The 14,031-nt window shown below is 27.1% G+C and overlaps 5 protein-coding genes across 5 annotated transcripts; 2 read left to right on the plus strand and 3 right to left on the minus strand.

Annotated features, from left to right (window-relative positions):
• Nucleotides 1-2,092: 2,092 nt before the first annotated feature.
• LOC113368043 (homeobox protein 4-like) lies at nucleotides 2,093-4,208 on the minus strand. Its single transcript, XM_026609607.1, has 4 exons — nucleotides 4,081-4,208; nucleotides 3,075-4,008; nucleotides 2,657-2,894; nucleotides 2,093-2,324 (listed from the first exon to the last, which is right to left on the minus strand). The coding sequence occupies exons 2-4, from the start codon at nucleotides 4,000-4,002 to the stop codon at nucleotides 2,222-2,224; spliced, it is 1,269 nt and encodes a 422-aa protein (XP_026465392.1). The 5' UTR covers nucleotides 4,003-4,008; nucleotides 4,081-4,208; the 3' UTR covers nucleotides 2,093-2,221.
• Nucleotides 4,209-4,922: 714 nt separating this feature from the next.
• Nucleotides 4,923-6,547, plus strand: LOC113366947 (exopolyphosphatase PRUNE1-like). The gene is made up of 7 exons (XM_026608587.1): nucleotides 4,923-4,958; nucleotides 5,027-5,250; nucleotides 5,401-5,578; nucleotides 5,644-5,737; nucleotides 5,812-6,068; nucleotides 6,132-6,290; nucleotides 6,371-6,547. Exons 1-7 carry the CDS (start codon nucleotides 4,923-4,925, stop codon nucleotides 6,545-6,547), a joined length of 1,125 nt encoding a protein of 374 aa, XP_026464372.1.
• Nucleotides 6,548-6,598: 51 nt separating this feature from the next.
• On the minus strand, nucleotides 6,599-8,465 carry LOC113366948 (translation initiation factor eIF-2B subunit gamma-like). Its single transcript, XM_026608588.1, has 7 exons — nucleotides 8,313-8,465; nucleotides 8,146-8,239; nucleotides 7,886-8,076; nucleotides 7,694-7,814; nucleotides 7,154-7,629; nucleotides 6,823-7,055; nucleotides 6,599-6,755 (listed from the first exon to the last, which is right to left on the minus strand). Exons 1-7 carry the CDS (start codon nucleotides 8,370-8,372, stop codon nucleotides 6,599-6,601), a joined length of 1,332 nt encoding a protein of 443 aa, XP_026464373.1. The 5' UTR covers nucleotides 8,373-8,465.
• A 410-nt stretch (nucleotides 8,466-8,875) lies between these two features.
• Nucleotides 8,876-10,016, minus strand: LOC113366949 (DNA replication complex GINS protein PSF3-like). The gene is made up of 4 exons (XM_026608590.1): nucleotides 9,830-10,016; nucleotides 9,359-9,503; nucleotides 9,169-9,292; nucleotides 8,876-9,100 (listed from the first exon to the last, which is right to left on the minus strand). The coding sequence occupies exons 1-4, from the start codon at nucleotides 9,930-9,932 to the stop codon at nucleotides 8,876-8,878; spliced, it is 597 nt and encodes a 198-aa protein (XP_026464375.1). The 5' UTR covers nucleotides 9,933-10,016.
• A 350-nt stretch (nucleotides 10,017-10,366) lies between these two features.
• Nucleotides 10,367-12,709, plus strand: LOC113366950 (heparanase-like). The gene is made up of 10 exons (XM_026608591.1): nucleotides 10,367-10,529; nucleotides 10,593-10,815; nucleotides 10,874-11,076; nucleotides 11,150-11,320; nucleotides 11,383-11,611; nucleotides 11,688-11,824; nucleotides 11,894-12,072; nucleotides 12,163-12,304; nucleotides 12,363-12,486; nucleotides 12,550-12,709. The coding sequence occupies exons 1-10, from the start codon at nucleotides 10,436-10,438 to the stop codon at nucleotides 12,707-12,709; spliced, it is 1,662 nt and encodes a 553-aa protein (XP_026464376.1). The 5' UTR covers nucleotides 10,367-10,435.
• Nucleotides 12,710-14,031: the final 1,322 nt, after the last annotated feature.

Consider the following 14,031-nt stretch of genomic DNA (forward strand, 5'->3'; position numbering starts at 1 on the left):
CGAAAATTTGTATCCGCACACACACACACATACATCCATTTTTTCTAAGGTATGCAAAATGTTCAAAAACCTTTGAAACGTAAAGATATATTAACATTTTCATTTTCGAATTTTTGCAATTACTATAACTTACTCTATGGGAAGTTAACAAGATTATTCTTGTTGTGAATAAAATTCATAATTGTTTGAAAAAGAAACCTAGGTATGCGTAAACTTTTGCCTCAGGGCAAGTTGCAAAAACTTTTCGATATGTATAAATAATCGACATAATACGCGAATTTAGATTTACCAACTTTTGTTGAAATCGTGATTGAACTACATTTTTTTCTCTTGCGACATGGCCCATCATCTCACACTTTAATAATTTTTTATAAGCAAATTACTTCTCGAAGGACTACAATATTTTATACAATGTTAGTTAAGATTTTTAACTTTTTAATGTAAATTTCATGGTCTTAACTTAAGACCACGTAGTCTATCATCATAAAAACTTTCAGCAAATATATGAAAAAAATAATTTCAATATCACGAAGAAACGACCAAACCGCTCTTACCAAAATATAATCAGCACGATTTCTAACTCATATTGTTTGCAAAAACGTTGACAAAAATGTTTGCTAATTAAAATTATAAAAGAAGGGCACGTCCAAAAGCAAAAATGAACAGCGCGAGTCCTTTCTTCCATCAAAAAGTTTTCAAATTTTTGAAATTGTTTTTATTTCGCTTTCGAGATAACGTCGTCAAAAAATCAGGAACTGGCTTACATCGTTTTAACAAACGAAAAATTTTGTCTTAAACCTTGGAGAAAATATAAACTTTTTCGGGAAGTTAATATTATCAACTATGGGAATAAGCAGATTGCAACTATGTACTATTTATTATTCATTAAAAATTTGTTTGTTAGTTTAATCAAATCAGTCCACTATTTAGAAAATCTATATAGTTCAATATTATAAGTTATTAGGAACAGAAGTACATAATTGCCATCTGCATGCTTCTTTAACAATTTCATATAAAGTTCTACTACAGAATATCATTGAATAACTTAATATTTGTAATTATCATAATTAATAAACGACTCACGTTAGTGGTTTGATTATTAAATCTATATCCCTTTAACCATGATTTTTCCTCATTCCGTTCCAAATATTATATTCTCTTTTTTGTCTCAGACTAGTTGAACTTTCCAGAATTAAATAAATTGCTTTTATTCCATGGCTTTATTAAAAATCACATACACCAATTGTTATTTCATATTAGACCTAAATAACAAATTAAAAATTGCCAAATTGAATTATTTCTATATATGTGAGTAACAATTTAATTCACATTACAACATTTCCAATGCAAGTACTTAATTAATTGACAACTGTAAACATGCAAAAGTTACATTGTAAATAAATCAATTGACAAAATTCATTAACATAGCATTGTTCTTGAATCACTTAAAACTTGTTTCATAAAAACATGCAATGCAAATATAAAAACATTATATCAAACATAAAATATACCAGTCATAGTATACAGAATATTTGCTTGATAAATTACAAAAATTATATTTGTATTTTTTGAGATCAGTACGAAGGATATATTTTATCATGAATTCCTTGTTTACAAAGATTCACTAATATAAAATTTAAATTTTCTTTAAGAAGTATTACACGATATGGAATGTATGAATATTAACTTAAATCTAAAGAGATCAATATAGATATCACAAATAAAAAATTTCATAGTTTTAAAAACAAATCACATATTTCATATTAATCTAATAATGATCAGAACATAAAAATATAATGTTTTTTTTATCTAATTATACAGAACCATATCTTTATATAAAGATATTTAATTAGAAACATTATAGTTTGTTCATATAAAAAATATAGTTCAATCCGATTCAATATTAAATAATTTGCATACAATAGTTGAATGACCATGTAGCAAAATATTATATTCATTAAAAAATTATTTAATCATTGTTAGATATCAACAATATTAAACTTTGGTATAAATGTATAACAGTAAACTACAATACAATTTCAACATTTATAAATTTTTTTGAATAAAAAAAGAAAGAACAAATTAACGGGAATAAGTTGTATGTAAATAGTTTAAAACTGATTATTTGAAAACAAATGAATAAAAATTATAAATCCAATAATTCATCGTCATTTTAATTAAATGAAATTATTTTTCAAGGCTGTAGATTTTTGTTCTTCTATTAAGATATAGCACGACGAGGTTTGCCGGAACTATTATATGCGGTGCGTGTTACAAGTTTTGCAGTTGATACGCCGACGTTAGGATTCTTGGGGCAATGAGACCTAGAAGGCAATGTTACTTTATATGCATTGCAAATGTTTAGAATAAATTGCTCAATATGACTTTGTCATGCAGGGGATATTATAATCAAGTTTTTAAGCTCTATTTCTACCATTTGTTTATATGTTATTTTAACATAATTTGCTCAGGTTTCTCAAATTCAGCAAACTAATTTCAAAAGTATGGTCATAATGCCTTTCTCTTATGTTTCAACACAACATGATCAGAATTAAATACAGAAAATTCACAGACTCAATAATTTAAAATGTAGCAATGAATTTTAAGAATTTTGTTCTATTACATATATAATGTATATAAATATATGTGAACTTACTCAGTATGAGCCAAATCCCCCGTGGCATTACACATTCTGCAGATATAGCTTCTTAATATTGGACATGTCACAATCTTTGATCCATCTTCTTGAGGAGCATGCAGCTGATGTGATTCATATACAGATTTTGCTTCTCTATTACTGCGACAAAATTTGCAAAATTTTAGGGGACCATCTTCACGTTCTATTTTATTATTTTGTAACTTTATTGTAAAATCGTTCACTTCATTCTTTTGATCTGAAAATCACAAAGAGTACAATTATATAAGCGGAGTTTTATATATCATTATATAATTTAATAAGGTTTTAATAATTATGGAATATTACTGGTAAAACATATCTAAAATGCTGTAGTCTAATTAATATAATTTTGATAAGTAATTTGTGTTTGAAAGATATTAACATATAACAAATTTACCTTCAATTGATTTTGTCATTGAAGCCAAATTGGGGCTAGCATTACTTTCCTGTTTAATATTTTCTTTGTTTAGTTGATAATCAGCATTATTGTTCTCATTATCAAAATGTTGGTCCATTACTTGTTCAGGCACATCATATACGTTGTAAATAGATTGGTCAGATATAAAATGATTGAGAGGGGAAAGATTTGTCAAATGGTGAGGGTAGGGGTACAATATGGTATTTGCAGGACACACAGGAACTACTTGTGTTGTAACTCGAGATTTGTAATAAAATCCGTTATATAGAAAAAACATATCATTAAACACAGTCGTATGACTATTTCCAATATATGGAAGCCATGGATTATTCGAATTTGCATAGTATGTTGATATGCCAGCATTCAAATTATTATTCAAATAATTAATTGGAAAATTATTATTATTCAAATAATTAATTGGGCAATTATTATTCAAATAATTAATTGGGATATTATGATTCAGATGATTGATTGGGATATTATTATTTACAGAATTATTTGGCATAGTCGGAATATTTGTAATATTATTATTATAGTTAGTAATGGGATCAGGGTAAAAATTTTCGTTATACAAAGGCACACTCTGATTGCACATATTTACAAATTGAGCTTCTGAAATGTCGGTCTGAGTCGAGCAATCAACTAATATATTTGAATATTTGCACCAATTCAAAAAAGGTAGGGTGAATTTACAAGCAGGTTCATGATTTTCTACTAAAACTTGTTTCACAAAAAAGTAAACCATGGGTAGTTTGGACATTATAGGTACTTCTCCGGTGGCCGCAAGAGAAGGTGGATTCATGTTAGAGGAAAATTGTGAAATTTGTTCCTGTATGCTAATGTCGGTTTGAGTTTCAACACTTCTTGATACTTTGAGCAATGATGGACCTTCGTGTTGGAGTGACATGTTTTACTAGAACATATATATTATTTATTTTCATAGTACTTAATAATTGAATTACATATTGGGTTTTGTTATACTTACAATGTGCTTTGATAAATTTTCACCAATAATCACCTATAAAGATATTGGCACTGGTTGTGCTTTATTTAATAAAGTGTAGAATAGCTACTTCATGCACCTAATAACAACAACATAACATATAAACAAACAAAACGGTTTAAAAACACTATTTCATGCAAAAACGAACACCATGTTTAAAATTTTATGACGAAGAATGATAATCGCGTACGAAGTTTACTGAGCACAGAATAAACTTCCTGAACACGAATGCAGGTAATAAACTGTGCAAAAAAAAGACTAACTAAAAAATATATAATTCTCACAATAAAAGAATAACTTTTTATATTGTATTTAATAAAATTATAACAAATGATAGGAACGTTTTGTACAATATTATTAAAATACGTAAAAGTATTGAACAAAAATTTCATACTTTGGGGGATTACATTTTCGCAATGTTGCAACAGTGCTTGATAGCAAAGCTGTCATTTGAAATCAAAATAGTTTTTGTTATAAATATTATTTTTTATTTAGTTTAGTATAAATATAAATTTTGAAATATTTTTTGTTTAATTTTCCGTTATGAATATGTGAATCCATGAAAATTTAAACAAACATGATAAAAATGTTTGCTGATCTTTACAATCCTACATCTCTACAATAATTTGCTCCATCTGAAAATATGATTATATATTATAATTTGATTCTAAATTATTTCATTTAACGCAAAGTGTTTATCTATATTTTAAACCTGTTCAAAGAAGAAATCAAATCTTATTACTGATATTCAATTTTGTCTACAATTGTCTACATAAAAATATAATTCTACCATCATACTGTACTTATTATAAAATATTTTGAAAATGGACAATTTTCTACTACATTGCAAAAGTTTACTGGTAAATAAATTTCTATTTCTATTATATGTTTTAAATATTTATTAAGGTTAATTCATTTGTATTTTTAGACTAACTTGCCCAAGCTTAAATTATTCCGTATTGTTTTGGGAAATGAAGCATGCGACCTGGATTCTGCTATTTCTGCTCTTACTTATGCATTTTATTTAAATCACAAGACAGGCATTCCAACTTTACCTGTAATGAATATTATGGAACAAGAAATTCCACTAAAGACTGAAGTGGTTCATTTTCTCAAACAAAACGATATTCTCTTACATAATTTAATATTCAGGTAAATCACTAATATAGAATCACAAATTTTCTATTCTACATTGACAACATATCACATATAAAATAATAATATTGTCTCTAAATGTATATATAGAAATGCATAGAAGTTTATACTTCTTATAAAATAATAATGTTCTGGTCATATTTGCAGAGATACACTTGATATATCTATGCTGAAGAATTCATCTTTTGAAATAACTTTAGTAGACCACCATATATTATCAGAATATTGGATACCATTTAGCTCAAAGGTAAAGGAAATATTAGATCATAGGCCGAAAGATCCAAGCTGGATGTGGGATAGCTCTGTTCAAGACAAGATTCAAATGGTATTTAACCCGTATGCATGTATATATTCTCTTACAATTAGTATTTTACTTATCAAACATTTAAGGTAGGATCCTGTGCAACATTAGTGGCAAATGAAATATTTCAAAATCAAAATGAACATAACAAAGATTTTCAAATGCTTGCCAAACTTTTACATGGTAACATAGTAACTCTTAAAATAATTATTACAAAACTTGAATGTTTATGAAAAACACTATTTATTTGATTTCAGCAACAATATTGCTAGATACTGTAAACTTTTCAAAATCTGCAGACAGGGCAAGAGAATTAGATGTAAAAATGATTGAGAGGTTGGAAACTGTAATGAATGTCGCACCTGAAGACTTGCTTGAGTACAGATCAAAAATATTCAATGATCTTACTAAGGCTAGAACAGATATAAGCAAGCTAACTCCAATTCAAATTTTACATAAAGACATGAAGAAGCTTGGGCAGATACCAATTTCTGGAATGCCTATTTTAATAGAAGTACACATTTAAGTAAAAGCTTACATAGAACATAATATATTAACTAATTGTTATATTTTTCAGAAATATCTTGAGATCGCTGGTTCCCATGAGGCTATTTTAGAGATGTGTGAATTAAATTCAACAGATATAATTATACTAATGGGAATGCAGGTTGATGGCACAATGGTAACAAGGGATTTGGGTATATACAGTAGAAATTATGCAGAAGAAATTAATGAGGTATTCAAATAAAAGCTTATAGAAACTTTTGTTAACATAGTATGTTTGCAAAGATTATGTTAATTGTTATTATTTTTCAGATCATATGCACATTAAAAAATAATAAGGATCCTGATTTATTATTGCATGAAAAGAATTCCAGATTGAATGGTCTGGCATTATTTTCTCAAGGAAACACTAAAGCGACAAGAAAGCACATTTATCCAATTTTGAAAAAGATAATGGAAAAGTTATGTTTATGTAATGTAAAAAGCTGAAGTATATCTTTTCAATGTATCTTTAATTATATAAATATATATTATAAAACTTTATATTTCCATTAGCCTTTCACTTTCGTCTAGAAGTTCTTTTTGCTTTATGCTGCCTTCAGAAACTTTATGACTGTGTCCAATTAAACAGGCTTTCAAGTTAGAACCTTTTCCAATAACTGCATTGCAACCAATAACACAATCCTCAACAATAACACTAAAATAAATTAAATTCAGTAAATAATGAATAGATGTTATATGAATATAAATAACACAGTAATTACTTTTCTTCAATGATGACACCACTCATAATAAGAGAATTGGTAATTCGAACTTTAGGATTAACCACGCAATTAGATTCTAATAAAGTATTCTTCAAACTTGTTTTTTCATTGATGACATTCTTTATACCTATTATACATTTTTCATCAATTTGGTTTGATTTAATATCACTTGATTGTGATATTAAAGTCAATTCACTTTCATCCTTATTAATTTTTGGCCACAATTCCTTAATCTGAAAAATATTGTTACAGTTGAGAAGAAAATTGTTTTAATAAATTAATACAAACAATAATATTATTTACATGAATGTATACATTCATATATCATTACCTTTTGATTGCATAAGCAGAAAGATGCAATATTATTAACTCTTATTCCCAGGCAATTAGATTTTTTCACAACTGCATAACATTTAATTGAATCCCCAAAATACTTTGGAGAACCATTAACACTATCATTATATGCACTATTGAAATTCAATGTGTTATCATTTCTTAGCAAGTCCATCAAAGAGTTTTTCGAGTTTTCATTTTCAGTTGTACTTATTTTACAACTTAATTGCTTCTTAACAACAAGTGGTATTAATTCACCTTTGATAGTGGTAATATGCTTTTCGTAAGATAAATAATCTAGAATATCATTTCTAATAGCATAAATATGAGAATCTAACAACTTGCTAAATATTGTTAAAGATTTATGCTTTTTTAATAAGTGTAGAGGAAATGTTATACTTTCGGAATAATCAGAGGCACTAGCTAATAACACTAATCTGTTTGTTTGCTTATCTATACAAACTATGTCATGTTCTGAAAAATAGTTGTACATAAGTCGCATATAACAAAACTATGTATATCATTATAATTTAAATACCTGGTTTATAATAGTTTTTAGGTCCAGGTATAAATAGTTTCTCATCCATATTTGAAAAGAACATGCAACTAATAGTGGCATTATGTAGACGGAAAAGCAGCAACAATTCGTCAATATTTGACTACATAAAAATATGAAGATACTGAGACTCATTTAATAGTTTTATGCTTAGAAATTAAGTTAAATATATACTTCTGTAACAATATCACATGGAACAACCAGAACATCTCGAGTAAGTTTATCACGAATAAATCTCAGTGATTCAGCAGTACCATAATCTTCACTAGGAATACTAATGAAGTCTAATTTTAAATTAAGAGAAGTTTTATCTAGAGCACTTTGTATTTCAAGTTTGTGTGAGTCTAAGACGAGAACAATAGCCTCTAAAAGAAAAGTAATAAATAATTAGTAAAATTAAATAATTAATATGTATGGTTTTTCATACTGATAACCTTTAAATCCTTGTCTTTCTAATAAACGCAATGGATACCATATAAGTGGATATTGACCTATTGGTATTAAACACTTCGCTCTAGGTCCAATAACCTAAATAATTTTAAGTATTTTAATATATTGATAAATTATTTGCCAGTGATGCAAGATTTGTGCAAAAAATAACCTCAGGAAAACGAGACCCTTTTCCAGCAGCAAAAACAACAGCTTGGAATTCCATATGCATTTTAATTATTAAATAAATATAATTAAAATAAAATAAATTTTATAATTATTTGCTTTTTAATAAAACTATTATTGAAATTTACAGATTTCAGCTAGAAATATATTTGACTGTAAACTGACAGTTCGACGGTAGTGTCATCTATCTAAAGATATGCGAAAGATATAAAAATTACATTCATATTCAAATTTATAAAATGATAAAAAACTACACATTTATTGTATATTAGTATTTAATTTCAACTGATTTAACAAAATAAATATTAAATTGATATCAAAATACTAAAATGACTGATGGTGGACACATATGATAATATAAATTACTTTTCTTCTAAAGAAATTTCATGAAGTTACTAATTTTTTATACTAATAATTTTTTAAATTTAATAATCTGAAAAATAGATACTCACTTCAGATTAAACACAGATAATTGTGTTAATTGAAGAAAAAATTAACTATTAACCAATTAGATACATATAAATTATATACAATTAATATGAAATCATGTTATTCATCCAGGGCATCTCGTTTACGTTTTTTATATCCAGTAACCATTTGTCCAGCAGCAATGGCACTGTGTCCTTTCAATAGCCATTCATCCATAAGTAAAGTGGTATTGATACCATTTTTTAATAAACTTTCTTCAAGATTGTCTAATTTATTTGAAGATTGAGTACTATTCTCTGTATTTTGTGATAAATCCATTATATATCTAAACCTGTTTTTGAAGGTCTGCAAAAATGATATAAAATATAATTATTATATATTCACAGTTGTAAGATGTTATGTAATATAATTACTTCTATTAAAGTTTCTGCAATAGTTCCCCTAAGATCAAATTGGCACATGTAAGATCCTACTTCATAGAAAAAATTGCAAAGTCTACTAAGATCAACAGCACAAGCATCAGCTTGTAATATTTCCCTGTAATAAAATTCACAGTATTTGTAGCATATTATTTAAAATTATGTTATATAATAATAATTGTACCTATATTGTTCTTTATAAATTTTTGGAATTTCTGGTGTAATCACCCGGTTTCTGCCAACAGCCACTGATTTCACTAGCCAAAGTGGAAATTCCAATACCGTACCAGCTTTTAAATTTTCATTTGCAGAAGAAGGGTCTAAAAAACCTATAAAATAGAAAGTTGAAAGCTTGAACAAAATTCTTGTAACAAAAACAAATTATGTTTAGAGCATTATTTAGGTTTTCGAGTTAAAATTTTATTAAGGATGCAAATTGAATAATTGAACAAATATATATTAATTAAGTTCTTTGTTTGTAGTTTAGGAACTTAATAAGGAAGTTTAAATTGATTGATGTATGCTATAGAATTAATTTTCCATTACTATAAACAAGGTTTGTATAGTCCTTGCACACATTAGTCTTATTGAATAGAAGACATGCAATTGTTAGAAAATATTTTAAATATTTATTAAAATCTGTGCAATATAATACCTAATCCAGGTATTTCATCAAGAACTTTACATGGCAATCTTTCGTTTGTTGCTAAAATATCTTCTATAGTGAAATAGTTTGGATAATAACTTCTTGAATCCATTTTAATATAATGCACAATTATTAAATTATTTCATATTTTACTGAGTTGAAATTATAGTTTAAATGTTAGCTAAATTAAAACGAAATAGTGATAAAGCTAACCAATAAATAGGTTAAATAAATAACCACTTTATTTTACATTTACTGACATTTGTGCAAATAAATTATTAAGGAGAGATCACACACATGCAAACAATCCCATATGTATTTTGACAGTTACAGTTTGTAAATATTTACTTTACAATATTTACTATTATGATATTTTAATTTGATTGATCATTAATCATAGTTATTGAGTCATGATTAATGACAATTATCTAACAAAAATAATGGAATCATTTCCAGTAAACAAAATACTCTCACTGAAATGAAATTTAAATAGTAAAACATAAGACTATCAATTTTTAATAAAATAGTTTTTTCAAATTTAAAAGAGTCATTTCTATTTAATTTTTGTGTGTATTTTTTATCTCTTAATGTTTTTTGTATTGTTTATTTGTTAAAATGTGGAAAAACACGAAAAGAGGCCCTTTGCAAACAGATCCACTTCTAAGAGAACATGCATTCGAAGAGAGGGATCCAATTATTAAAGAACCATGTATGTACTAACTTTAAGTGAAGTATTAATAAAATTAGAATCTAACTCAATTGATATATTTAGGTTTGTGTTTGAAAGGTCTATGTGGCTCGTTCCTATTACTATTTATGCTGCTTCTTATGCTAATCACATGTTGGTATGTTTCGCTCTCTTCGATTTACCATGAAGAATTTTTATTTACACTGGACAGAAATAATCAGCCATCTCACTTGATTTCTAAAAAGTTTGCTAGTTTTGGACTAGACACATCACTTCTAGGAAAAGACTTTGGAAATTTGAACCTCAGGTTTTGTTTATTTCGCAAAAGTGTTTGAATTAGTATTCATAACAATATTATATTGCAGCGATGATTCAACTATAAACTTTATTAGACATCTCGCACCCGGTCATTTGAGATTTGGTGGCACTTTGTCTGATCGCCTTTTATTTATAGAAAATGGCTCAAAAGCAAGAAATAAAAGAGATGGGTTATTTGATGGTAGTATTTGCTCCTATGAACATAGAGAATGCAAAAAACCAGACCCCACTGATATTCTAATATTAACAGGTTAATATTAATTATCAATGCACATAAAAAACAAATGTAACTATTTAAAATAAAATATTCCAATAACTTCTAGGCGAAGATTTGCTACAAATAGCTAGTTTTGCAAGTAAAACTGGTTTAACATTATTATTTGATCTGAATGTACTCATACGTAATGATAATGGATGGTTTTCCAAAAATGCTGAGGACTTAATCAAATTTTGTGATACACACAATCTAGATATCAATTGGCAATTAGGAAATGGTGAGTTTGTTTTGAATAAATTAAACTTATATATTTATATTGAATTAAAATTAAAATTTCAGAACCTAATTCATTTAAACATGTTTTTGGAGCGCTCGTTGAAGCTGCACAACTTGCAAAAGATTACAAGAAGTTGAGGGAAATTCTTTCTAGCTACCCTCGGTACTCAAGATCTTTTATTACTGGTCCAGAAACTACTAGACCTCTTTCATTTGATAGCGATAGTGCGAAGTATATGAAAGAATTTTTATTCGCAGAACAGGACAGTATAAATGTGTTTTCTTGGCACCAGTAAGAATTAATACTAAAATTATAAATGATATAAATTTTAATGAACTGTTCAATAAAAATGTAATATATTGACCAGATATTATATGAGCGGGAGAGAAGCTGTTCTTAGTAACTTTCTTGATCCAAATATGTTTAATTTACTTCACGACCAAATTGTAATTGTGAAAAAAATAATTTCCAAGTATGGATCTACAAATATGCCAATATGGATATGTATGTGACTTTTTTCACTGTTTTTTCTTTTGACCTTTTTTCTATTGACCAGAACGTTATTTCTTTTAGCGGAGACTGGTTCAGCTTATGGAGGTGGTGCGCCAGGTTTATCAAATACATTTGCTGGTAGTTTCATATACTTGGATAAATTAGGATTGTCTGCAAAACTTGGAATAGATGTAGTTATACGACAGAGTTTATATGGGGCTGCATACACAATGATTTCAGAACAAATGGAACCACTACCAGTTAGTTTATTTACTTATTATCAAATGCATGCTATATACTCAATTATTAACTTATACAATTTTGTATAATAATTGTTTTTTTTTATTCAGGATTGGTGGATTGCGGTTTTGTATAAAACCTTGGTTGATGAACGAGTTTTAAGATCACAAAGCCACTCTAATGGACTTATTCGGCTTTATGCACATTGTACACCAAACAGTGTACATGTTTCGAATAATGCAACATTAACAGGTTTGTTTATTGAAATAAAATTCTTTTGTTATATAATTAATGTTTTTATGTATTTTAGTATTTGGTATGAATTTGAAGGACAGTGATCAAATTGTCCGGTTTAATGGAGCTTTGTATAATAATATGCCTGCTACAGTAAGAGCATATTATGTAACACCATATAAAGACAATCTTCAAGCCATGTAAGAAATATTTATTTTAAATTAACATTACTCATTCAAATATTAATTAACTTATTATTACAGACATGCAGTTCTTAATGGGATGATTTTAAAACTGACGGAAGATGGAAATTTGCCAGAGTTCAAGCCAATATTGCTTGATTCGCGACATCCTATTTATATACCGAAGTATTCAATTGCATTTTGGGTATTTCATGGTGTGGATTTTCCTGCTTGTAATTAAATATAATCTTTTCATAATACTCAAAAATCAACCGTATTATACATTATATAATTACAAATTATATCAGTAAAAGTCAATTAAATTTAGTGTAAATGATAATATATGTACGTGTAATATGTATTGTCAAACCCATAGAGTTTATAAATTTAAAATTGTATATATATATGTGTGTGTAATATGTATTGTCAAACCATAGAATTTATAAATTTAAAATTGTTTATATATGTATGTGTAATATGTATTGTCAAACCATAGAATTTATAAATTTAAAATTGTACATATATTATATAAATATCGAAATATATGCTAGTATGTTAAATATTAGTACTGTTTTATTTTTATATAAGTAATTAATGCATAATATACTCAATAGTAATCAAATTCCGATTATTTAAGTAGAATTTTTATTTCGAAAATCGTCATATTCAATATATTAACTATAAGTTAATAAATTAGCAATTAAAATTCTTACTGAGATGGTGTAAGGTCTATTTTTTGTCTATATAACTTTAATACTTAATTTAATCGTCAAAAAAATAAATATTATGACTAATGATCAGTTATCCGACAAAAACAGATAGTGGTTCCCCGGGTCCTTGACGATGTGTACGCGGGGTCATGAACCGCACTTGATTACTGTACAGAATTTATATCAGTATATTCGGCAATAACAAATACATTCACTTGAATGTAATAAAATATGCAATAGTAGTTATCACGCAGCAAATCATAATATTAGAACAATTTATACTAATTCTGAATTAAACAATTGTTTATATTGTTTATATTTACGCGCATACTTTTTAATCTGCAAAATATTTAAATATTTTGCAGATTAAAAAGTATGCGCGTATATATAAATGTGGACTTACTTTTAGATTTCTATAGTATTGGATGAAATAAAATGTTTGTTCTCCACATTGAATTATAAAGACACAGCATATGCTAAATATGTTAAATATAACATATGTTATATTTATATGTATATATAATATATTCAGTGGCGTCGGAACCGTGTGGGCTGTGTGGGCTTGAGCCCACCCATGAATTTTGATGGGGGGGCTCAGCCCACCCATGAATTTCAAAAAATTATATGGGCTAATATTTCTAAAAAAAAATGAGACCATTGGCTGCCTATTTAAAAAAAAAAAAAAAAACGAGCCCACCCATCAAAAATTTGGTTCCGACGCCACTGAATATATTGTATTGTATATATATATATTGTATATATATATATGTTATTATATGTTAAATTTACCATATGTTAAATTTGTTGTCTTATCAATATCATGGTCAAATTAAGCTTTTGTTCTTAGAGAAAA

Source organism: Ctenocephalides felis, unplaced genomic scaffold (genome assembly GCF_003426905.1).
Source record: "Ctenocephalides felis isolate EL2017-DRISC unplaced genomic scaffold, ASM342690v1 CF-g0.4_SCAFFOLD_01170, whole genome shotgun sequence".
Lineage (NCBI taxonomy): Eukaryota > Metazoa > Arthropoda > Insecta > Siphonaptera > Pulicidae > Ctenocephalides > Ctenocephalides felis.